Source organism: Ranitomeya imitator, chromosome 3, assembly GCF_032444005.1.
Source record: "Ranitomeya imitator isolate aRanImi1 chromosome 3, aRanImi1.pri, whole genome shotgun sequence".
NCBI classification, from domain to species: domain Eukaryota; kingdom Metazoa; phylum Chordata; class Amphibia; order Anura; family Dendrobatidae; genus Ranitomeya; species Ranitomeya imitator.
The window spans coordinates 717,838,021-717,864,869 of NC_091284.1; the positions used below are offsets into that span (position 1 = coordinate 717,838,021).

A 26,849-nucleotide genomic window follows, 5' to 3' on the forward strand; every position below is an offset into this window, starting at 1 on the left:
AGAAAATCGCTGTTGTAAAACCGCATTGAAATGCGCAGAAAAAACATGGTAAATCCGCAGCGGTTTAGCACTGCGGATTTATCAAATCCGCAGCGGAAAAATCTGCAGAGGACCAGAATACGTGTGCACATACCGAAACCCTACCCCTAACCCTAACCCTAGTTCTTACCCCAACCTTAGTGGGGAAAAAAAAAAAATATTTTTTTTATTGTCCCTACCTATGGGGGTGACAAAGGGGGGGGGGTGGGGGGGGGTCATTTACTTTTTTTTTTATTTTGATCACTGAGATATAACCTCTGTGATCAAAATTCACTCTGGAACGAATCTGCCGGCCGGCAGATTCGGCGGGCGCACTGCACATGCGCCCGCCATTTTGGAAGATGGCGGCGCCCAGGAAAGAAGACGGACGGTCCCCGGGAGGCCAGGTAAGTATACGGGGGGGGGGGGGGGGCGTCGGAGCACGGGGGGGTGGATCGGAACACGGGGGGGGGGGGGGGGGGGGATTGGAGCACGGAGTGGGGGATCGCTGTGCGGGCGGGTGGATCGGAGGGGGGGGGGGGGATTGGAGCACGGAGTGGGGGATCGCTGTGCGGGCGGGTGGATCGGAGTGCGGGGGGGGGGGATTGGAGCACGGGGGTGTGATTGGAGCACGGGGGGAGCGGGCAGGAGGACGGGGGAGCGGAGCACAGGACGGAGGGGAGCAGACCACAGATTGGGGGGGCGATCGGTGGGGTGGGTGCACATTAGTGTGTCCAGCCATGGCCGATGATATTGCAGCATCGGCCATGGCTGGATTGTAATATTTCACCATTTTTTTAGGTGAAATATTACAAATCGCTTGGCAGTTTCACTTTCAACAGCCAATCAGAGCGATCGTAGCCACGAGGGGGTGAAGCCACACCACACCCCCCCCCCCCCGGGCTAAACTACCACTCCCCCTGTCCCTGCAGATCGGGTGAAATGGGAGTTAACCCTTTCACCCGATCTGCAAAGACGCGATCTTTCCATGACGCATATGCTGCGTCATGGGTCGGAATGGCACCGACTTTCATGACGCAGCGTATGCGTCAAAGGTCGGGAAGGGGTTAAAGAAAACATCTCGAAGAGTCTAGGATGAGATGTTCGGGGGCTTGAGATCTAGAAGGAAGATGGTATTTCCCATGCATGACAACGTTCAGAATTTAATCCTTGATGAATGGGAGTTCCCAGAAAGAAAGCTGAACGTTCCAGGTGATATGAAGGACCGCTTTCCCCTGGATGAAGACCTCTCAAAGTGCTAGACTGACATTCCCAAAGTGGATATCCTGGTAGCTAGGGTAGCCAAAAAAACTTCCCTACCCTTTGAGAACTCCTCCCAACTTAAGGATGCAGTTGACTGCAAGATTGATAGTCTACTGAGGAAGTCTTGGGAGGCCTCGGCAAACATCTTAAGGACAAATGACGCATTAGCCTGCATCACCAGGGCCTTGTTTCTTTGGTTACAACAGTTGGAAGACAATATTAAGGGAGGTACCTCTAGAGAAGATTTTCTCGCTTCATTCCCCTCTTGCTGAAAGCAGCAGGATTCCTTGCAGATGCCTCTGCTGAATATGTCCAGATTACTGCAAGAACTTCTGTGGTTACCGTGGTTAAAGATGTGGAGTGGAGACATCCTATCCAAGTCTAAGAGGTATGCTGTATACCAGTGTTCCCCAACTCTGGTCCTCAAGAGCCACCAACAGGTTGTGTTTTCAGGATTTCCTTAGTATTGCCCAGGTGATCATTGCATTACCTGGAAATGCAAGGATTCCATCACCTGTGCAATACTAAGGAAATCCTGAATACATGACCTGTTGGTGGCTCTTGAGGACCGGACTTGCGGAGCACTGCTCTGCACCTGTCATAGGGGAATACGTGTTTGGTCCTGCCCTGGACGAATTGTTGGAAAAGGTGACTAACAAAAAGAAGTCTTTCTGAACCAGAAAGCAGCCATTTTGCTCCAACCCCTACTCAGACGCAAATTCCTCCATACAGAGGAAGGGTTGTGACGGGGTGTACGGCAGAGCAAGAAGGGACAACAGGCCAAGGAATGATTCAGCAGATTTATTATCAAGAACGCTGGAACAACACATGGAGGTAGATCTAGAGTCCACAATTGGTCCCTACGGAACAGATTCGGGGGCACCTCCCGATAATCTTTGTGCCAGCTAACCAGCAATAGTACACACGAGTCCAAAGGATCCCAAAACAATCCCACGAACGACGAGATATCCTCAGCTCAAGTCTCGCCCCGTTTGCTTCCGTAGTCACAGATGGACGTGGGGTCTTGCCTCGGCTAAGAATCCCCACTCCTTCTCCTTCAAGGGTCAACTCATATCTGATCTCAAAAATAAGAATGGATTGTCTGAGTTCCTGGGATCAGCCCATGAAGGGCATAGAGGGGGGGGTCACACCTTCTATTCAATGGTTGGGTCCACTAGAAGATTCTAGACTGGTAGGCTCCGCTTAGTCTATCCAGTATGTGCATTTGACTAGCCACCTGCTGTGAGGAAGAATGGCTATTCCTTCACTAGTGGTGTTGACAAAGCTTAATTACATTATAGCTCAGGGCTGCAAGTATTGGGGGAAGGAGATAGGTTAAGTTACATACATCGCATGACATTGCAAAGTGTACAGTAAAGGTACCTTCACACATAACGATTTCGTTAACGATATCGTTGCAACGTCACGCTTTTTGTGACGTAGCAACGTCACGCTTTTTGTGACGTAGCAACGAGCCCGCTAACTATCTCGTTGTGTGACGGCGTCCAACGATCAGGCCCCTGCTGGTAGATCGTTGGTCGTTGGGGAATGATCAGGACCTTTTTTTGGTCGCTGATCACCCGCTGTCATCGCTGGATCGGCGTGTGTGACGCCGATCCAGCGATGCGTTCACTTGTAACCAGGGTATTTATCGGGTTACTAAGCGCAGGGCCGCGCTTAGTAACCCGATGTTTACCCTGGTTACCAGCATAAACGTTTAAAAAACAAACACTACATACTTACCTTCAGCTGTCTGTCCTCCGGGGCTCTGCTTTCCTCTGCACTGTCAGCGCCGGTCAGCCGGAAAGCAGAGCGGTGATGTCACCGCTCGGCTGGCCGGCGCTGACACAGGATGCAGGAGAAGTGCAGAGAAGCAGAGCGCCGGGGACAGACAGCTGAAGGTAAGTATGTAGTGTTAGTTTTTTAACGTTTACGCTGGTAACCAGGATAAACATCGGGTTACTAAGTGCGGCCCTGCGCTTAGTAACCCGATATTTACCCTGGTTACCAGTGAAGACATCGCTGGATCGGTGTCACAAACGCCGATCCAGCGATGTCAGCGGGAAGTCCAGCGACGAAATAAAGTTCTGGAGTTTCCTCAGCGACCAACGATCTCCCAGCAGGGGCCTGATCGTTGGTCGCTGTCACACAAACGAAATCGTTGCTACGTCACAAAAAGCAACGATATCGTTGTGTGACGGTACCTTAACCCCTTAGCGACCGCCGATACGCCTTTAAACGGCGGCCGCTAAGGGTACTTAAACCACAGCGCCGTTAATTAACGGCGCTGTGGAAAAACTAAATAGCGCCCCCCAGAGTCGGATTTTCTCCGGGGTCTCAGCTGCCGGGGGTAGCCGAGACCTCAGAGAACATGATTCGGGGTTTTTTTTACCGACCCCGCATTTGCGATCGCCGGTAATTAACTGTTTACCGGCGACCGCAAAAAAAAAAGCAAAGTGTAATTCTCTGTCGTGCGATCACATCAGAGGACAGAGAAATAGGGGGATTCGGGGACCCTATCATACTCACCGGTGTCCCTGGGTCCTCCTGCTGCTCCTCCTGGCCGCCGGGGAAAAGAAAATGGCGGGCGCATGCGCAGTGCACCCGCCATCTGTCTCCATCTGCCGGCCGGCAGGAGAAGAGCAGTTGGGGCTAAAATTAGGGTTAGGATTAGGGCTAGGGTTAAATTTAGGGTTGGGGCTAAATTTAGGGTTAAGGTTGGCGCTAAATTTAGGGTTAGGCTTCTTTCACACTTACGTCGGTACGGGGCCGTCGCAATGCATCGGCCCAACATAACGACGCACGTGAAAATTGTGCACAACGTGGGCAGCGGATGTAGTTTTTCAACGCATCCGCTGCCCAATCTATGTCCTGGGGAGGAGGGGCGGAGTTAAGGCCACGCATCCGCGGTCAGAAATGGCGGATACGACGTACAAAAAAACGTTACATTGAACTTTTTTTGTGCTGACGGTCCGCCAAAACACTGATCCAGTGCACGACGGACGCGACGTGTGGCCATCCGTCACGATCCGTCGGCAATACAAGTCTATGGGCAAAAAAACGCATCCTGCGGGTACATTTGCAGGATCTGTTTCTTGTCCAAAACGACGGATTGCGACGGATGCCAAACGACGTAAGTGTGAAAGTAGCCCTAGGGTTGGGGCTAAAGTTAGGGTTAGAGTTGGGATTAGGGTTAGGGTTTGGATTAGGGTTGGCATTAGGGTTACGCTTGGGATTAGGGTTAGGTTTGGGATTAGGGTTAAGGTTAGGGTTGTGATTAGGGGTGTATTGGGATTAGGGTTAGGTTTGAGGTTAGGATTAGGGGTGTGTTGGATTTAGGGTTTTGATTAGGGTTATGGTTAGGGTTGACATTAGGGTTGTTTTGGGGTAAGGGTTGTGATTATCGTTAGGGTTAGTGATTAGGATTATGGATCGGGTTGGGATTAGGGTTGGAGCTAGAATTGGGGGGTTTCCACTGTTTAGGTACATCAGAGGGTCTCCAAACACGACAGCCAATTTTGCGCTCAAAAAGTCAAATGGTGCTCCCTCCCTTCTGAGCTCTGCCGTGCGCCCAAACAGTGGGTTACCTGTTATGACCTGGTGGTCAGGACAATAATGGACCTGGTGGTTAAGAGCACACGGAATGACCTGATAGTTACTGATAATAAGGACGAGCTCTGGGACGTGGGAACTCTGCTGACCGCAATCCCTAAACCTATCAAACACACTAGAAATAGCCGTGGATTGCGCCTAATGCTCCCTATGCAACTCGGCACAGCCTAAGAAACTAGCTAGCCCTGAAGATAGAAAAATAAAGCCTACCTTGCCTCAGAGAAATTCCCCAAAGGAAAAGGCAGCCCCCCACATATAATGACTGTGAGTAAAGATGAAAATACAAACACAGAGATGAAATAGATTTAGCAAAGTGAGGCCCGACTTACTGAACAGACCGAGGATAGGAAAGGTTACTTTGCGGTCAGCACAAAAACCTACAAAAAGACCACGCAGAGGGCGCAAAAAGACCCTCCGCACCGACTCAAGGTGCGGAGGCGCTCCCTCTGCGTCCCAGAGCTTCCAGCAAGCAAGACAACAAATTAAATAGCAAGCTGGACAGAAAAATAGCAAACCAAAGAAATACAAGCTGGAACTTAGCTTCTGATAGGAAGACAGGTCACAAGAACGATCCAGGAGTGAACTAGACCAATACTGGAACATTGACAGGTGGCATGGAGCAAAGATGTAAGTGGAGTTAAATAGAGCAGCAGCTAACGAATTAACCTAGTCACCTGAGGAAGGAAACTCAGAAACACCCACCAGAGGAAGTCCATGGACAGAACCAGCCGAAGTACCATTCATGACCACAGGAGGGAGCCCGACAACAGAATTCACAACAGTACCCCCCCCCCCTTGAGGAGGGGTCACCGAACCCTCACCAGAACCCCCAGGCCGACCAGGATGAGCCACATGAAAGGCACGAACCAGATCGGCAGCATGAACATCAGAGGCAAAGACCCAGGAATTATCTTCCTGACCATAACCCTTCCACTTGACCAGGTACTGGAGTTTCCATCTCGAAACACGAGAATCCAAAATCTTCTTCACCACATACTCCAACTCCCCCTCAACTAACACCGGGGCAGGAGGATCAACGGATGGAACCACAGGCGCCACGTATCTCCGCAATAACGACCTATGGAACACATTATGGATGGCAAAAGAAGCAGGAAGGGCCAAACGAAATGACACAGGATTGTGTTGTGAATTCTGTGGCTGAATTCACTCCTGTGGTCACAAGTGGTACTGCAGCTTCTGAGCTTCCTCCCTCAGGTGTTCTGGTGAGCTCGTTAACTGCTTCATTACTTAACTCCGCCTGATGCTGCTATCCTTGCTCCTTGTCAATGTTTCAGTGTTGGATCTGAGCTTCTCCTGATTGTTCCTGTGACCTGCTGCTCTGTATAGCTAAGTGCTTTTTGCTTTTTTGTTGCTTTTTTTTCTGTTCAGCTTGTCTTTTGTTTTGCTGGAGGCTCTGAGACGCAAAGGGTGTACCGCCGTGCCGTTAGTTCGGCACGGTGGGTTTTTTTGCCCCCTTTGCGTGGTTTTGCTTTAGGGTTTTTTGTAGACTGCAAAGTTCGCTTTACTGTCCTCGCTCTGTCCTAGAATATCGGGCCCCACTTTGCTGAATCTATTTCATCCCTACCTTTTGTCTTTTCATCTTACTCAGTCATTATATGTGGGGGGCTGCCTTTTCCTTTGGGGAATTTCTCTGGGGCAAGTCAGGCCTATTTTTCTATCTTCAGGCTAGCTAGTTTCTTAGGCTGTGCCGAGTTGCCTAGGTAGTTGTTAGGCGCAATCCACAGCCGCTTTTAGTTGTGTTTAGGATAGGATCAGGTGTGCAGTCTACAGAGTTTCCACGTCTCAGAGCTCGTTCTTGTATTTTTGGGTATTTGTCAGATCACTGTGTGCGCTCTGATAGCTAAGCACACTGTGTTTCTGGATTGCCTTCATAACACCTGTCATTAGCAAACATAACAGTACAAGGAGCCAAACTAATGATTCTCAATAGAGGGAAAGAAAAAGTTCTGACATCATTTTTTTTTTTTTTTCTGCTCTGTGTTCACTTTTTTTTTCCCCCTAGACATTTGGGTGATTCTGGACACAGGTGTGGACATAGATATTCAGGGTCTGTGCTCTTCAATGGATAATCTCGTTATAAATGTACAAAAAATTCAAGATACTATTGATCAGAAATCTATGTTAGAACCAAGAATTCCTATTCCTGATTTGTTTTTTGGAGATAGAACTAAGTTTCTAAGTTTCAAAATTAATTGTAAGCTATTTCTGGCCTTGAAACCTCATTCTTCTGGTAATCCTATTCAACAGGTTTTGATTATTATTTCTTTTTTGCGCGGCGACCCTCAAGACTGGGCATTTTCTCTTGCGCCAGGAGATCCTGCATTGAGTAGTGTCGATGCGTTTTTCCTGGCGCTCGGATTGCTGTACGATGAGCCTAATTCAGTGGATCAGGCTGAGAAAAATTTGCTGGCTTTGTGCCAGGGTCAGGATGCTATAGAAGTATATTGTCAGAAATTTTGGAAATGGTCAGTACTCACTCAGTGGAATGAATCTGCGCTGGCAGCTTTGTTCAGAAAGGGTCTCTCTGAGGCTCTTAAGGATGTCATGGTGGGATTTCCTATGCCTGCTGGTTTGAATGAGTCTTTGTCTTTGGCCATTCAGATCGGTCGACGCTTGCGCGAGCGTAAATCTGTGCACCATTTGGCGGTACTGCCTGAGGTTAAACCTGAGCCTATGCAGTGCGATAGGACTATGACTAGAGTTGAACGGCAGGAATACAGACGTCTGAATGGTCTGTGTTTCTACTGTGGTGATTCCACTCATGCTATTTCTGATTGTCCTAAGCGCACTAAGCGGTCCGCTAGGTCTGCCGTCATTGGTACTGTACAGTCCAAATTCCTTCTGTCCATTACCTTGATATGCTCTTTGTCGTCGTTTTCTGTCATGGCGTTTGTGGATTCGGGCGCTGCCCTGAATCTGATGGATTTGGATTATGCTAAACGTTGTGGGTTTTTCTTGGAGCCTTTGCGGTGTCCTATTCCATTGAGAGGAATTGATGCTACACCTTTGGCCAAGAATAAACCTCAATACTGGGCCCAGCTGACCATGTGCATGGCTCCTGCACATCAGGAAGTTATTCGCTTTCTGGTATTGCATAATCTGCATGATGTGGTCGTGTTGGGGTTGCCATGGCTACAAACCCATAATCCAGTATTGGATTGGAATTCCATGTCGGTATCCAGCTGGGGTTGTCAGGGGGTACATGGTGATGTTCCATTTTTGTCGATTTCGTCATCCACCCCTTCTGAGGTCCCAGAGTTCTTGTCTGATTATCAGGATGTATTTGAAGAGCCCAAGTCCGATGCTCTACCTCCGCATAGGGATTGTGATTGTGCTATCAATTTGATTCCTGGTAAATAATCGACCTTTAGGGAATTTACTAATTTATCCGTGCCCGAACACGCCGCTATGCGCAGTTATGTGAAGGAATCCCTGGAGAAGGGACATATTCGCCCATCGTCATCACCACTGGGAGCAGGGTTCTTCTTTGTAGCCAAGAAGGATGGTTCGCTGAGACCGTGTATTGATTACCGCCTTCTTAATAAGATCACTGTTAAATTTCAGTATCCCTTGCCATTGTTATCTGACTTGTTTGCTCGGATTAAGGGGGCTAGTTGGTTCACTAAGATAGATCTTCGTGGTGCGTATAATCTGGTGAGAATCAGGCAAGGAGATGAATGGAAAACTGCATTCAATACGCCCGAGGGTCATTTTGAGTATCTAGTGATGCCGTTCGGACTTGCCAATGCTCCATCTGTGTTTCAGTCTTTTATGCATGACATCTTCCGTGAGTATCTGGATAAATTCCTGATTGTTTACTTGGATGACATTTTGATCTTCTCAGATGATTGGGAGTCTCATGTGAAGCAGGTCAGAATGGTTTTTCAGGTCCTGCGTGCTAACTCTTTGTTTGTGAAGGGATCAAAGTGTCTCTTCGGTGTGCAGAAAGTTTCATTTTTGGGGTTCATCTTTACCCCTTCTACTATCGAGATGGATCCAGTTAAGGTCCAAGCCATCCAGGATTGGATTCAGCCGACATCTCTGAAAAGTCTGCAAAAGTTCCTGGGCTTTGCTAATTTTTATCGTCGCTTCATCTGTAATTTTTCTAGCATTGCCAAACCATTGACCGATTTGACCAAGAAGGGTGCTGATTTGGTTAATTGGTCTTCTGCTGCTGTGGAAGCTTTTCAGGAGTTGAAGCGTCGTTTTTGTTCTGCCCCTGTGTTGTGTCAGCCAGATGTTTCTCTTCCGTTCCAGGTTGAGGTTGATGCTTCTGAGATTGGAGCAGGGGCGGTTTTGTCACAGAGAGGTTCTGATTGCTCAGTGATGAAACCATGTGCTTTCTTTTCCAGGAAGTTTTCGCCCGCTGAGCGTAATTATGATGTGGGCAATCGAGAGTTGCTGGCCATGAAGTGGGCATTCGAGGAGTGGCGTCATTGGCTTGAAGGAGCTAAGCATCGCGTGGTGGTATTGACTGATCATAAGAACTTGACTTATCTCGAGTCTGCCAAGCGCTTGAATCCTAGACAGGCCCGTTGGTCGTTATTTTTTGCCCGCTTCGACTTTGTGATTTCGTACCTTCCGGGCTCTAAAAATGTGAAGGCGGATGCTCTGTCTAGGAGTTTTGTGCCCGACTCTCCGGGTTTATCTGAGCCAGCGGGTATCCTCAAGGAAGGAGTCATTGTGTCTGCCATCTCCCCTGATTTGCGGCGGGTGCTGCAAAAATTTCAGGCGAATAAACCTGATCGTTGTCCAGCAGAGAAACTGTTCGTCCCTGATAGGTGGACTAATAAACTTATCTCTGAACTTCATTGTTCGGTGTTGGCTGGTCATCCTGGAATCTTTGGTACCAGAGAGTTAGTGGCTAGATCCTTCTGGTGGCCATCTCTGTCACGGGATGTACGTACTTTTGTGCATTCCTGTGGGATTTGTGCTAGGGCTAAGCCCTGCTGTTCTCGTGCCAGTGGGTTGCTTTTGCCCTTGCCGGTCCCAAAGAGGCCTTGGACACATATTTCGATGGATTTCATTTCTGACCTTCCCGTTTCTCAAAAGATGTCGGTCATTTGGGTGGTCTGTGATCGCTTTTCTAAAATGGTCCATCTGGTGCCCTTGGCTAAATTGCCTTCCTCCTCTGATTTGGTACCTTTGTTCTTTCAGCATGTGGTTCGGTTGCATGGCATTCCTGAGAATATTGTTTCTGACAGAGGTTCCCAGTTTGTTTCAAGGTTCTGGCGAGCCTTTTGTGGTAGGATGGGCATTGACCTATCCTTTTCCTCGGCTTTCCATCCTCAGACTAATGGCCAGACCGAACGAACCAATCAGACCTTGGAAACATATCTGAGATGTTTTGTTTCTGCAGACCAGGATGATTGGGTGTCCTTTTTGCCGTTGGCTGAGTTCGCCCTTAATAATCGGGCCAGCTCGGCTACCTTGGTTTCTCCATTTTTTTGCAATTCTGGGTTCCATCCTCGTTTCTCTTCAGGACAGGTTGAGTCTTCGGACTGTCCTGGTGTGGATTCTGTGGTGGATAGGTTGCAGCAGATCTGGACTCAGGTAGTGGACAATTTGATCTTGTCCCAGGAGAAAGCTCAACTTTTCGCTAATCGCAGACGCCGTGTGGGTCCCCGACTTCGTGTTGGGGATCTGGTTTGGTTATCTTCTCGTCATATTCCTATGAAGGTTTCCTCTCCTAAATTTAAACCTCGTTTTATTGGTCCGTATAGGATTTCTGAGGTTCTCAATCCTGTGTCTTTTCGTTTGACCCTCCCAGACTCCTTTTCCATACATAATGTATTCCATAGGTCGTTGTTGCGGAGATACGTGGCACCTATGGTTCCATCTGTTGAGCCTCCTGCCCCGGTTTTGGTGGAGGGGGAATTGGAGTATATTGTGGAGAAGATTTTGGATTCTCGTGTTTCTAGACGGAATCTCCAGTATCTGGTTAAATGGAAGGGTTATGCTCAGGAAGATAATTCCTGGGTTTTTGCCTCTGATGTTCATGCTTCCGATCTTGTTCGTGCCTTTCATGCGGCTCATCCTGGTCGGCCTGGGGGCTCTGGTGAGGGTTCGGTGACCCCTCCTCAAGGGGGGGGGGTACTGTTGTGAATTCTGTGGCTGAATTCACTCCTGTGGTCACAAGTGGTACTGCAGCTTCTGAGCTTCCTCCCTCAGGTGTTCTGGTGAGCTCGTTAACTGCTTCATTACTTAACTCCGCCTGATGCTGCTATCCTTGCTCCTTGTCAATGTTTCAGTGTTGGATCTGAGCTTCTCCTGATTGTTCCTGTGACCTGCTGCTCTGTATAGCTAAGTGCCTTTTGCTTTTTTGTTGCTTTTTTTCTGTCCAGCTTGTCTTTTGTTTTGCTGGAAGCTCTGAGACGCAAAGGGTGTACCGCCGTGCCGTTAGTTCGGCACGGTGGGTTTCTTTTGCCCCCTTTGCGTGGTTTTGCTTTAGGGTTTTTTGTAGACTGCAAAGTTCGCTTTACTGTCCTCGCTCTGTCCTAGAATATCGGGCCCCACTTTGCTGAATCTATTTCATCCCTACGTTTTGTCTTTTCATCTTACTCACAGTCATTATATGTGGGGGGCTGCCTTTTCCTTTGGGGAATTTCTCTGGGGCAAGTCAGGCCTATTTTTCTATCTTCAGGCTAGCTAGTTTCTTAGGCTGTGCCGAGTTGCCTAGGTAGTTGTTAGGCGCAATCCACAGCCGCTTTTAGTTGTGTTTAGGATAGGATCAGGTGTGCAGTCTACAGAGTTTCCACGTCTCAGAGCTCGTTCTTGTATTTTTGGGTATTAGTCAGATCACTGTGTGCGCTCTGATAGCTAAGCACACTGTGTTTCTGGATTGCCTTCATAACACCTGTCATTAGCAAACATAACAGGATTGATAACCTCAGAAATCTTATACGGACCAATGAAACGAGGCTTAAACTTAGGAGAGGAAACCTTCATAGGAACATAACGAGACGACAACCAAACCAAATCCCCAACACGAAGTCGGGGACCCACACAGCGCCGGCGGTTAGCGAAACGTTGAGCCTTCTCCTGGAACAATGTCAAATTGTCCACCACATGAGTCCAAATCTGCTGCAACCTATCCACCACAGTACCTACACCAGGACAGTCTGAAGACTCAACCTGCCCTGAAGAGAAACGAGGATGGAAACCAGAATTGCAGAAAAACGGCAAAACCAAAGTAGCCGAGCTGGCCCGATTATTAAGGGCGAACTCAGCCAACGGCAAAAAGAACACCCAATCATCCTGATCAGCAGAAACAAAGCATCTCAGATATGTTTCCAAAGTTTGATTAGTTCGTTCGGTTTGGCCATTTGTCTGAGGATGGAAAGCCGAGGAAAAAGACAAATCAATGCCCATCCTAGCACAAAAGGATCGCCAAAACCTTGAAACAAACTGGGAACCTCTGTCAGAAACTATGTTCTCCGGGATACCATGTAAACGAACCACATGCTGGAAAAATGGCACCAAATCAGAGGAGGAAGGCAATTTAGACAAAGGTACCAAATGGACCATCTTAGAAAAGCGACCACAAACCACCCAAATGACCGACATATTTTGAGAGACAGGGAAATAGAATCCATAGAAATATGCGTCCAGGGCCTCTTCGGGACCGGCAAGGGCAAAAGCAACCCACTAGCACGAGAACAGCAGGGCTTAGCCCGAGCACAAGTCCCACAGGACTGCACAAAAGAACGCACATCCCGTGACAAGACGGCCACCAGAAGGATCTAGCCCGGCCAACACTGAACAATGAATCTCAGAGATAACTCTACTAGTCCATCTATCAGGGACAAACAGTTTCTCCGCTGGGCAACGGTCAGGTCTATCAGCCTGAAATTTTTGCAGCACCCGCCGCAAATCAGGGGAAATGGCAGACAAAATTACCCCCTCTTTGAGAATACCCGCCGGCTCAGGAACACCCGGAGAGTCAGGCACAAAACTCCTTGACAGGGCATCAGCCTTCACATTCTTAGAGCCCGGAAGGTACGAAACCACAAAATCAAAACGGGAGAAAAATAATGACCATCGAGCCTGTCTCGGATTCATCCGTTTGGCAGACTCAAGATAAGTCAAATTCTTGTGATCTGTCAAGACCACCACGCGATGCTTGGCTCCTTCCAGCCAATGACGCCACTCCTCGAATGCCCACTTCATGGCCAACAATTCACGATTACCAACATCATAGTTACGCTCAGCAGGCGAAAACTTTCTAGAAAAGAAAGCACATGGCTTCATCACCGAGCCATCAGAACTGCTCTGCGACAAAACAGCCCCTGCTCCAATCTCAGAAGCATCAACCTCAACCTGAAACGGAAGCGAAACATCTGGCTGGCACAACACAGGGGCAGAAGAAAAACGACGCTTCAACTCCTGAAAAGCCTCTACAGCCGCAGAAGACCAATTGACCACATCAGCACCCTTCTTGGTCAAATCAGTCAACGGTTTAGCAACAGTAGAAAAGTTAGCGATGAAGCGCCGATAAAAATTAGCAAAGCCCAGGAACTTTTGCAGGCTCTTCACAGATGTCGGCTGAGTCCAATCGTAAATGGCCTGGACTTTAACAGGGTCCATCTCGATAGTAGAAGGGGAAAAAATGAACCCCAAAAATGAAACCACCTGAACTCCAAAGAGACACTTTGACCCCTTCACAAACAAGGAATTCGCACGAAGGACCTGGAACACCATTCTGACCTGCTTCACATGAGACTCCCAATCATTCGAAAAGACCAAAATATCATCCAAATACACAATCAGGAATTTATGCAGGTACTCTCGGAAGATGTCATGCATAAAGGATTGAAATACTGATGGAGCATTGGAAAGCCTGAATGGCATAACCAGGTACTCAAAATGGCCCTCGGGCGTATTAAATGCTGTTTTCCATTCATCGCCTTGTTTAATACGCACAAGATTATACGCCCCTCGAAGATCTATCTTGGTGAACCAACTAGCCCCTTTAATACGAGCAAACAAATCAGACAGCAACGGCAAAGGATACTGAAATTTGACTGTAATTTTATTAAGAAGGCGGTAATCAATACAAGGTCTCAAAGAACCATCCTTCTTGGCCACAAAAAAGAACCCTGCTCCTAACGGTGATGACGACGGGCGAATATGGCCTTTCTTCAAGGATTCCTTTATATAACTCCGCATAGCGACATGTTCTGGCACAGATAAATTGAACAATCGGCCCTTAGGAAACTTACTACCAGGAATCAAATTAATTGGGCTCATCAAATACATCCCGATAATCCGACAAAAACTCTGGAACTTCAGAAGGAGTGGAAGACGAAATAGACAAAAATGGAACATCACCATGTACCCCCTGGCAACCCCAGCTGGACACACATAGATTTCCAGTCCAATACTGGATTATGAACCTGTAGCCATGGCAACCCCAAAACGACCACATCATGCAAATTATGCAACACCAGAAAGCGGATATCCTCCTGATGTGCAGGAGCCATGCACATGGTCAATTGGGTCCAGTACTGAGGCTTATTCTTGGCCAAAGGCGTAGCATCAATTCCTCTCAATGGAATAGGACACTGCAAGGGCTCCAAGACAAACCCACAGCGCCTAGCAAACTCCAAGTCCATCAAATTCAGGGCAGCGCCTGAATCCACAAATGCCATAACAGAATAGGATGACAAAGAGCAAATCAGAGTAACAGACAATAGAAATTTAGACTGTACTGTACCAATGGTGGCAGACCTAGCGAACCGCTTAGTGCGCTTAGGACAAACGGAGATAGCATGAGTGGAATCACCACAGTAAAAACATAGCCCATTCCGACGTCTGTGTTCTTGCCGTTCAGCTCTGGTCAAAGTCCTATCACATTGCATAGGCTCAGGCCCATGCTCAGATAGTACCGCCAAATGGTGCACAGCTTTACGCTCACGCAAGCGTCGATCGATCTGAATGGCCAAGGACATACTCATTCAGACCAGCAGGCATGGGAAACCCCACCATGACATCCTTAAGGGCTTCAGAGAGACCCTTTCTGAAGATTGCTGCCAGGGCACATTCATTCCACTGAGTGAGCACAGACCACTTTCTAAACTTCTGACAAAATATCTCCGCTTCATCCTGACACAGAGCCAGCAAGATTTTCTCTGCCTGATCCACTGAATTAGGTTCGTCATAAAGCAATCCAAGCGCCAGGAAAAACGCATCAACATCACGCAATGCCGGATCTCCTGGCGCAAGGGAAAATGCCCAGTCTTGAGGGTCACCACGTAACAAAGAAATAATGATCTTTACTTGTTGAACAGGGTCACCTGAGGAGCGAGGTTTCAAGGCAAGAAACAATTTACAATTATTTTTGAAATTCAAGAACTTAGATCTATCACCAAAAAACAAATCAGGAATTGGAATCCTAGGCTCTGACATCGGATTCTGAACCACAAAATCTTGAATGTTTTGTACCCTTGTAGTGAGATTATCCATCCAAGAGGACAGACCTTGAATGTCCATGTTTACACCAGTGTCCTGAACCACCCAGAGGTGAAGGGGAAAATAGACAAAACACACTGCAAAGAAAAAAAAATGGTCTCAGAACTTCTTATCACTCTATTGAGATGCATTAGTACTTTGGGCCACCTGTACTGTTATGACCTGGTGGTCAGGACAATAATGGACCTGGTGGTTAAGAGCACACGGAATGACCTGACAGTTACTGATAATAAGGACGAGCTCTGGGACGTGGGAACTCTGCTGACCGCAATCCCTAAACCTATCAAACACACTAGAAATAGCCGTGGATTGCGCCTAATGCTCCCTATGCAACTCGGCACAGCCTAAGAAACTAGCTAGCCCTGAAGATAGAAAAATAAAGCCTACCTTGCCTCAGAGAAATTCCCCAAAGGAAAAGGCAGCCCCCCACATATAATGACTGTGAGTAAAGATGAAAATACAAACACAGAGATGAAATAGATTTAGCAAAGTGAGGCCCGACTTACTGAACAGACCGAGGATAGGAAAGGTTACTTTGCGGTCAGCACAAAAACCTACAAAAAGACCACACAGAGGGCGCAAAAAGACCCTCCGCACCGACTCACGGTGCGGAGGCGCTCCCTCTGCGTCCCAGAGCTTCCAGCAAGCAAGACAACAAATTAAATAGCAAGCTGGACAGAAAAATAGCAAACCAAAGAAATACAAGCTGGAACTTAGCTTCTGCTGGGAAGACAGGTCACAAGAACGATCCAGGAGTGAACTAGACCAATACTGGAACATTGACAGGTGGCATGGAGCAAAGATGTAAGTGGAGTTAAATAGAGCAGCAGCTAACGAATTAACCTAGTCACCTGTGAAACTCAGAAACACCCACCAGAGGAAGTCCATGGACAGAACCAGCCGAAGTACCATTCATGACCACAGGCGGGAGCCAGACAACAGAATTCACAACAGTTACCCCCACATATGGGGCATCAGCGTACTCGGGATAAATTGGACAACAACTTCTGGGGTCCAATTTCTCCTGTTACCCTTGTGAAAATAAAAACTTGGGGGCTACAAAATCTTTTTTGTGGGAAAAAAAAAATATATTTTTTATTTTTATGACTCTGCATTATAAACGTCTGTGAAGCACTTGGGCATTCAAAGTTCTCACCACACATCTATATAAGTTCCTTGGGGGGTCTAGTTTCCAAAACGGGGTCACTTGTGGGGGGTTACTACTGTTTAGGTACATCAGGGGCTCTGCAAACGCAATATAACGCCCACAGGCCATTCTATCTAAGTCTGCATTCCAAAACGGCGCTCCTTCCCTTTCGAGCTCTGCCGTGCGCCCAAACAGTGGTTTACCCCCACATATAGCGCATCAGCGTACTCGGGATAAATTGGACAACTATTGCAGTCCAATTTCTCCTGTTACCCTTGTGAAAATAAAAACTTGGGGGCTAAAAAATCTTTTTTGTGGAAAAAAAAAATATTTTTTTTTGCACTGCTCTACGTTATAAACGTCTGTGAAGCACATGGGGGTTCAAAGTACTCAACACACATCTAGATAAGTTCCTTAAGGGGTCTAGTTTCCAAAATGGTGTCACTTGTGGGGGGTTTCCACTGTTTAGGCACACCAGGGGCTCTGCAAACGCAACATGGCGTCCGATCTCAATTCCAGGCAATTCTGCATTGAAAAAGTCAAACGGCGCTCCTTCACTTCCAAGCTCTGCGGTGCGCCCAAACAGTGGTTTACCCCCACATATGGGGTATTGGCGTATTCAGGAGAAATTGCATCACAAAATTTATGGTTACATTTCTGTTTTTACACATGTGAAAATAAAAAAAAATGGTTCTGAATTAAGATGTTTGCAAAAAAAGTTAAATGTTCATTTTTTCCTTCCACATTGTTTCAGTTCCTGTGAAGCACGTAAAGGGTTAATAAACTTCTTGAATGTGGTTTTGAGAACCTTGAGGGGTGCAGTTTTTAGAATGGTGTCACACTTCGTTATTTTCTATCATATAGACCCCTCAAAATAACTTCAAATGTGATGTGGTCCCTAAAAAAAAAAATGGGGTTGTAAAAATGAGAAATTGCTGGTCAACTTTTAACCCTTATAACTCCGTAACAAAAAAAAATTTTGTTTCCAAAATTGTGCTGATGTAAAGTAGACATGTGGGAAATGTTATTTATTAACTATTTTTCGTGACATATCTCTCTGATTTAAGGGCATAAAAATACAAAGTTTGAAAATTGCAAAATGTTAAAATTTTTTGCCATATTTCCATTTTTTTCCATAAATAATCGCAAGTAATATCGAAGAAATGTTACCACTAACATGAAGTACAATATATCACGAAAAAACAATCTCCGAATCAGCGGGATCCGTTAAAGCGTTGCAGAGTTATAACCTCATAAAGTGACAGTGGTCAGAATTGTTAAAATTGGCTCAGTCATTAAGTACCAAATTGGCTCTGTCACTAAGGGGTTAAACCAGTAGTACAAATTTGATTATGAACAGAACCTTCTAGCAAATTGTAATGTAAAACATGTGATTACTTGCTGTATAATACCAGTAAAGTGGTGTTTTGTTTCTTTTTTCTTTCAGTACTGGTACTTTGATGGACCCCAAAAATGCTCTTGGTGATAAAGTTCGTGCTCCTAAATCTCTCCCCTATGTCCTGCCATGGAAAATGAGTAAGCAACTATTTGTTACATCGAGTGAAGTAGAGCAGAGTCTTGTGGCTGTATACTCGTATGCTTTGGATTGCAAAAGACTTCACCCTCATGGCATTTTTTTACTACTTCACAACCTGGAATTTATTTATTTTTTTTTTTTTTTTAGGGTTTGCATCAGTTCATGTAAAGTACATGCCTACAACTATGAACATATTGGTTTTCTTTTTATTGTAAAGCAACAACAAATAGGACAAAATAACTGAAATCTTAAGTGTGCATAGCTGTTCATCCCACTACGGTCAGTACCGTATTTTTCGGACTGTAAGACACACTTCCCCCCCCCCCCCCCCCCCCCCCAAAAAAAAAAAAAATTGGGGGTTTGCGTCTTATAATTCAAATGCAGGCAGAGGTGCGGGGATGATGAGGCGCGGTGAGCGGTATGGCGTGAGCAGGGTCCCTTCCACAGGTGACGCCGAGGCCCGGTATTGAAGGCGAGCAGCAGAGCTGTGCTTATCAGTGCGCAGATTGAGTGCTCTGCTTCCCGGGCTTCAGGAAAATGGCCGCTCGTGCGCAGATGGATATCGCAGCGGCCATTTTCCTGAAGCTGACTTCTCCATCTCCATTTGCGCATGCGCGGCCTCCTGCCATTTTCCTGAAGCCCTGGGAATTAGAGCACTAAATCTGCGCAAGCGTGTGGCCTCAGGAAGATGGCCGCCACCGAGAAACCAGTGATAAACACAGCTCTGCTACTCGCCTTGGATACTAAGCTGCACAGCACTGCCGCAACTCCCCCCATGGACACCAGGCTGTGGCGTCGCCCACCTAAGCAGGAAGGGACCCTGCTCAGGTGCACGCCGTACCGCCCACCGCGCCTCAGCATCGCCACACCTCTGCCAACACCATGCTTCCTGTGACCCTGCTCTGCCACCGCCAGCCCCCAGGTAAGATACCTTAAATTCGGACAAGAAGACAGACTCCCATCTTATAAATAAAATCTTTTTTTTTTTCTGCAGTTTTCACCCCAAATTTGGAGTGCGTCTTATAGTCCGAAAAATACGGTACTTTGTAGAGCCTCCTTTTGCAGCAATTACAGCTGCAAGTCGCTTTGGCTAAGTCTGAGCTTTCCACTGGGATTTTTGCACATTCCTCAATGCAAAACTGCTCCATTCCCTTCAAGTTAGATAATCTGTTTCCTCTGGTGAACAGCAATCTTCAAGTCTGACCACAGATTCTAAATTGGATTAAATGGGTATTCCCATCTCCAAGATTGTATCCCAGTATGTAGTAGGTATAATAATATAAGCATATACCTCCAATTAAAAATGTAGTATAGTTTTTCTGATTTGCGATGTCTTTACTCATGTGCAGGGCATTACAGGACCTTAAATATCGATGGTTATGACCACTGATAGTCATCAATGTTTATGACAACTAGTAACTAAGGTCCTACAATGCCTGCACATGAGGAAAGAGACATAGCGAGTCAGAAAAACTACTACTTTTATAGTTGGAGGTATTTGCTAATATTACGCCTATTACATATTGGAATAAGATCTTGGAGATGGGAATGCCCCTTTAAGGTCTGGGCTTCAACTAGGCCACTCCAAAAAATTTACATTTTACCCCTTAGACTACTCGAACGTTGCTTTAGTAGTATTCTGTAGGTCTTTCTCATTTGAAGGTGAACCTCCATCCCAGTCTCAAATCACTGATAGGGTATGTTCACACGTTCAGGATTTCCATCCTTTTTTTTTCCTGACTGTTTTTTAAAAAACTGCAGCTCTTGGCAGAAAACGCAGGTCCTTTTTTTGGTCCTTTTTTGGTCCGTTTTTGATGCGTTTTTTGATGCGTTTTTTTGATGCAGTTTTCTAGCCAGAGTCTGTGTGTTTTCTAGGAATTTTTTTAGGGTTAAAATGGCTGAAAATACCCTACCCCTACCCCTAACCCTAACCCTACCCCTAACCCTACCCCTAACCCTACCCCTACCCCTATTCTAACCTTAGTGAAAAAAAAAAAAAAAAAATTCTTTATTTTTTTTATTGTCCCTACCTATGGGGGTGACAAAGGGGGGGGGGGTGTCATTTACTATTTTTTTATTTTGATCACTGAGATAGGTTATATCTCAGTGATCAAAATGCACTTTGGAACGAATCTGCCGGCCGGCAGATTCGGCGGGCGCACTGCGCATGCGCCTGCCATTTTGCAAGATGGCGGCGCCCAGGGAGAAGACGGCCGGACGGACACCGGGACGCCGGGTGAGTATAAGGGGGGGAGATTAGGGCACTGGGGGGGGGCATCGGAGCACTGGGGGGGGGCATCGGAGCACTGGGGGGGGGGCATCGGAGCACGGGGGGGCGGGATCGGAGCACGGGGGGGCAGCCACACTCCGCCCACGCACTTCCGCCCGCTCCCCGCACTTCCTGCTGCAGCGGTTCTGCACATCAAACCGCAGTAAAACCCGCAGATATATTTTTGATCTGCGGGTTTTACTGCGGTTTGGACCTCACAATGGAGGTCTATGGGTGCAGAACCGCTGCGGCTCCGGAAAAAGAATTGACATGCTCCTTCTTTTTTCCGGGAGCTATTCAGCGCGTCTTTTTTTTTACAATTTCCGGACCATGTGCACAGTGTGTCCTGTTTTCCATAGGGTACAGTGTACTGTACCCTGCATGGAAAACAGCTGCGGAACCGCAGCGGCAAAACCGCCGCGGTTCCGCGGTAAAAAACGCACTGTGTGAACATGGCCATAGACTGAAACTGGTTTTGCTCAAGAATATCCCTGTATTTCACATCGTTCATCTTCCTTCCAACCCCTCCCCCCCCCCCCCCCAACTTAGACCATTTTTTCTGTTTGTTAGTAAAAAAAAAATGCCACAGCATGATGCTGCCATCACCGTGTTTCACTGTGGGGGTGGTTTTCTTGGGGTGATGAGCTGTTTGTCTGGCGCCAGACATGGGGTTTACCCTGGTGTGTAAAAAGTTCAATTTTGGTCTCATCTGACCACAGCATACTGCGCTAGCAGTGACGGACCCGGAAACGCTGCAGCCCGCATCTCGGGGTCCGTCACTCAATGACGGCACATCGCTAGCGATGCGTCCGACATAGGAGTTAATGGCGGCGTTGGGGACTAAGTTACCACCGCATTATGCCGCGGTGTAACGTAGCCCGTCTAACTGACGCCATTAACGTAATGTGAACCTAGCCTAAGGCTATGTCCACATGTGTTGTGTTTTTGCTGCGTTTTTTTTTTTTTTTGGTAAGTAATTTTCCCCAGAAAAGCAGCTTTCACTTATTGTTGCATTTTTGGCAGGGTACATTTCTCTTGTGCATGCTGATAAAGTTTAGTGGATAAAAAAAATCTGATTCTAGTTCATCAAGTTTTGGCACTAAAAGCGCAGCAAAACCTGATACCTGCGTTTTTTCCGCCACTCATTGCTTTCAATGTGTGAAAAACGCTCAAAGTGACATGTACTTGGCAAAAAGAACAAGCTGTGCATGAGGTTTCCGAAAACTCAGACTTTAAGGCTATGTACACACGCTGCGGATTTTGTTGCGGATTCGCAGCGGTTTCCCATGCGTTTACAGTACAATGTAAACCTATGGGAAACGAAATCCGCAGTGCACATGCTGCGGAAAAAAACGTGCAGAAACGCAGCGGTTTACATTCCGCAGCATGTCAATTCTTTGTGCGGATTCTGCAGCGGTTTTACACCTGCTCCAGTAGAAAAACTGCAGATGTAAAACCGCAGCGGAATCCGCAATAGGAACCGCGATAAATCCGCAGGATAAACCGCAGCGGTTTTGCACTGCGGATTTATCAAATCCGCTGTGGAAAAATCCGCAGCCCTCAGATACGTGTTCACATACCCTTATGGAACTGTTGGTAAAATGCAGCTGAAAATTTGTATAGAAAAAGCAACATGTGACAGTTATATACAAAAAAATTGCATCACCATATTTTAAGGCTATATGCACACGTTGTGGGTTTGACTGGATTTTTTTTTGTGCAGATTCTGCATTTCTTGGCAGAAAACGCATGTTAGAATCTGCGTGCTTTTTTTTGCGTTTTTTTTCTCTAGTAACCCCCCACGACAGCACACCTGGAGGATGTTACCCCTTTCCTAATAGGGACAGGAAATGACAAGAGGTTAAATAACCCCTCCCTCATCCTCCCCTCAGTGTTCTTTCCTGTCCCTACTAGGGATGAAGAGGTCATCCCAGGTGCACTGTGCCGGCAGCGGTCACCGGGGGGGAATAGAGATAATCTGGCCGGGCAGCTGGGATCAGACTTGCGTCCATTCCCCGTCGCTGCTCCCGTCTCCTCCGACTCGGGACTCCTTTGCCACCATTCCGCACCTGCGGGTAAGGTTTGGGGCGTTCTTCGGCTGGAGGCCTCTCTGAGCTCTCCAGCCCTTCTCCTCCGTGTGCGCGTGTGTGAGTACTTCCGGTCTGAAGCCGGCGGCCGGATATGACGTCAGACGCCGGCCGGCTTCACTGAACAGGAAGTTCCTTGTGCGTTCCAGCTGGAACGCTAGGCAAACAGCGTGGAAGACGTCGGCGTTCTACCCCCACGTACTTCCGGACACCGGAGGAGGAGGTCCTCATCCAGGAGGACAGGTGCTGCGGTCCGGTCGCCTATATATACAGGCCCTGGACAGGAAGACATCGCAGGTAGGACCACTGTGTGGTGAAGACTATGGAGATGTCTGCTTCCTCGCGCTCTGCACCTGCAGATCACAGCACCATCCCGGCCCCAGTGAGTAGTCTGGCCCTGGGTGTCCATTCCCTGATGTGGGTTGTAGTCTTATGATTCCTTCTCCCCTTCCTTTTTAGGGGGACAAGGAACCCACATCAGGAAGCAAAACAAAAACTACCCGCAAATGCGCAGTTTGTATGAAGAAGCTGTCCTCTTCATACAAGAAATCATTGTGCAAAGAATGCACAGACAAAATTATCAGGGAGGAACAGCCGTCCCTGATGGAGGAGATTAAAACCTTAATCCAGCATGAGATTAAAACATCTCTGGCCACTCTTTCCCAGTCTACACCATCTCCTAGTGCCCCTCCTGAGGCTAAGAAAAGGAAACTTAATCCACAGGAGGAAGAGCAGGAGGACTCTCGGGGTGAGACGTCGGACGAACCCCCAGAGGAGGGTGAATTATCCCTGGACTCTGAGACCGTCCAGCAAGAGAGATACTACTTCTCTTCATCTGATATAGAAGAACTCCTCACGGCTGTAAGGAAAACTATGGAGATTGAGGAAGAAAAGATGGCCCAGTCAGTACAAGAGATGTTTGGAGGACTTCGTTCTAGGAAGCGTCAGGTGTTTCCTATTCACCAAAATATCCGGGATTTAGTTCTGGAGGAGTGGGAATCCCCAGAAAAGAAGCTGACTACTCCAGCGGAAATTAAAGACAGATTTCCTGTAGATGCCGAGACAGTGTCATGCTGGTCAGAAGTTCCAAAAGTGGACGTCCAGATTGCCAGAGTAGCCAAAAAGACCACGCTACCATTCGAGGATGCCTCCCAACTGAGAGACCCTCTGGAACGTAAGATGGACGGACTACTAAGGAAGTTGTGGGAAACATCAGCGTCCTTACTGAACATCAATTCAGTATCCACTTGCATGGCTAGATGGATGCATCGCTGGCTGGGGCAGCTAGAGGAGCACTTGTCCTCAGGTACTCCGAGAGAAGATATTCTAGCCTCCTTACCTATCTTCCAGAAAGCAACAGGCTTTTTAGCAGATGCTTCCGCAGAATCCGTGAGTGACGGCGAGATCATCTGCACTGTCAAACTCAGTAAGGCGTGCACTTTGGCTAAGATCCTGGTCTGGTGATATGACTTCCAAGATGAGACTGTGTTCTATTCCTTTCAAAGGAAAGTATGTTTGGACCAGCCTTGGATGATCTTTTGGAGAAGGCTTCAGACAAGAAAAAGACCTTACCAGAACCTAGAAACCCTAGGAAAAGACCCTTCCGCGCTCAGCAAGAGCATACTCCTCAATACAGAGGAAAGGGTAAGACAGGTCGCTGGAGTTATCCAAAAGCAGGGAAAGACGGGAATCTTTTTCTTTCCCAACCCCAAAGTCAGAGAAAGCAATGACGCCGTCATAGTGGGGGGTCGGATTTCGAACTTCTTCCCAGTCTGGCAAGAGATCGGTGTGGATCAGTGGACCTTAAGATTGGTCAAAGAGGGGATGAAAATAGAGTTTACATCATATCCCCAAAAAAGAATGAAAACGACAACGTTATCAACACCGAAGCTACAGTCCACTCTGATAACTGGGATAGAAGATCTCTTATTCAACAATGTGATCTCCATAGTCCCAGAAGACAAAAGAAACAAAGGTCATTATTCCAGCCTATTTCTGATAAGGAAACCAAACGGAACCCATCGGATGATAATCAATTTAAAACCTCTGAATCAATATGTAACCTACAGAAGATTCAGAATGGAGTCCGTGAGATCGACAGTACCCTTAATAGGGCAAGACTTCGTCATGGCAACCATCGACTTACAGGACGCATATTATCACGTCCCAGTCCATCCAACCTATCGAAAATTTCTAAGGTTTGCGGTCACCAGAGGAGAGGTTATAGACCACTTCCAGTTCAATGTCCTCCCATTCGGACTATCGTCAGCTCCAAGGATCTTCACAAAGGTCATGTCCGAGGTAATGGCCTACATCAGAAGTCGGCAGATATGCATAATCCCATACCTCGACGACCTCTGGATAGTGGCTCCCACGGTTCCAATTCTGCAGGAACATCTTCAAACAGTCCAGATCCTGTCATCCCTGGGATGGGTGGTAAACCCCCAAAAATCGGATATGGTTCTGTCCACAACGAAGATCTGTTTAGGGGTCTTATTAGACTCCCACAACCAAACATCTTTCTTGCCCGAACAAAAGCGTTCCCTGCTTACATCAAAGATAAGAATGTTGCGGGACAAGAAGAGAGTATCTCTAAGATGGGCCATGTCGGTTCTAGGAACCATGACATCTTGCATCCAGATGGTGGCATGGGCACAAACCCACACCAGGATACTTCAGACCCATATTCTATCAAGCTGGGACGGATCCCCAGGTTCTCTAGACAAAAAGATCCGGATACCACCGCATGTAAGGTCCTCATTGACATGGTGGCTACAAAAAGAGAACTTAATAAGGAGTTCCCTGGTTACAGGTCCCAGCAGTGACCATAACAGTAGATGCCAGCGGGAAAGATTGGGGAGCTACGGTAGACCAGCACATATTCCAGGGATTCTGGTCAACCGAAATAGAACAGCAATCTTCAAATTTCAAAGAGCTAAAAGCAGTAGAAGAAGTTCTCAAAGCGGCAGTAACTCTTGTACAAAATTCCCATATAAAAATATACTCAGACAACATGACAACAGTTGCCCACCTTCGCCACCAGGGAAGTACAAGACACGAGGATCTAAAAAGAATATCAGCGAGAATATTTTCGTGGGCCGAAGAACATGTTCTCTCCATATCCGCCCTACATATAAAAGGAGAGATAAACGTACAAGCCGACTTCCTGAGCAGGACAGAGGTCCATCCAGGAGAATGGAGCCTAAACCCGGAAGTCTTTCAGATACTGGTCAAAAGATGGGGACAACCAGAAGTGGACTTGTTCGCGAACAGTCAGAACGCAAAGGTAGACCAGTTCTTGCTAGATCCGATGAATCCGGGGTTAGCTGTGGACGCATTGGTCCAGCCATGGACATTCTCACTAGCATATGCTTTCCCGCCATTGCCAGTCCTACCCAGAGTCCTGCAGAAGATAAGGGCAGAAAAACTCAAGGTGATCTTGGTGGTTCCACTTTGGCCCAAAAGAAGTTGGTTCGGGGCCCTCATCAGCCTATAAATAGATGGACCAATAGCACTTCCACCAGTCAAAAACCTTCTCTACCAGGGGCCAATACTCCATCCAGATCCCGAGAGGTTACACCTAAATACCTGGCTTCTGAATTCTCAATTCTGAGGACCAGAGGGCTATCAAAGAGAGTAATTAAGACACTACAAAAAAGCCGTAAAACAGTTACTAATTCTATCTACCCAAAAAATCTGGAAGACTTTCATCACATGGTGTGCTCCTGAACAACCTAACCCAGACAGACCGAACCTAGCCAGGATCCTGGATTTCCTACAGGATGGGCTGGAAAAGGGTCTCAGACCCAGCACCCTCAAGGTACAAGTGGCAGCCTTAAGCTCTTATTTTGACCAGTCTTTAGCTGACCATAGATGGGTGAGAAGATTCATGACGGCAGCATCCCGCATATCTCCAAGACCCATAAATATAGTTCCATCCTGGGACTTGAATATAGTCCTGAAAGGACTTACACTGCCACCGTTTGAGCCCTTGTCATCCATAAGTATGGATAAACTCGCCTGGAAGACCACCTTCCTGGTAGCCATAACAACAGCCAGAAGAGTTGGTGAACTTCAAGCCCTGTCAATCAATGAGCCCTACATGAAGATTCTTCAGGACAGGCTTATCCTGCGATTAGACTCATCCTTTCTCCCAAAGGTCGTCTCTGATTTCCACAAATTACAGGAGATAATTCTTCCGTCGTTCTATCAAGAACCAAAGAATGAGGAAGAGGAACATTTCCATACTTTGGATGTTCGAAGAATGGTACTCTATTATCTTCATGCATCAGAGAAGATTAGAAAAGATCAGAATCTGTTTATTCATCTTCTCGGCCAGAATAAGGGGAAGAAGACTTCCAGATCCACAATTGCAAATTGGATCAAAAGAGCAATCCTGGAGGCTTATCAAATTCAAGGCCTTCC

The 26,849-nt window shown here is 47.1% G+C and overlaps 1 protein-coding gene across 1 annotated transcript in view; it reads left to right on the forward strand.

The window, feature by feature from the left end:
- LOC138670923 (gametocyte-specific factor 1-like) overlaps positions 1-26,849 on the forward strand; it is a 130,917-nt gene that overhangs the window by 72,911 nt on the left and 31,157 nt on the right. The window contains exon 8 of the mRNA XM_069758711.1: positions 17,979-18,067. Within this exon, the coding sequence (XP_069614812.1) occupies positions 17,979-18,067 (89 nt within the window). The remainder of the gene's footprint in view (positions 1-17,978; positions 18,068-26,849) is intronic.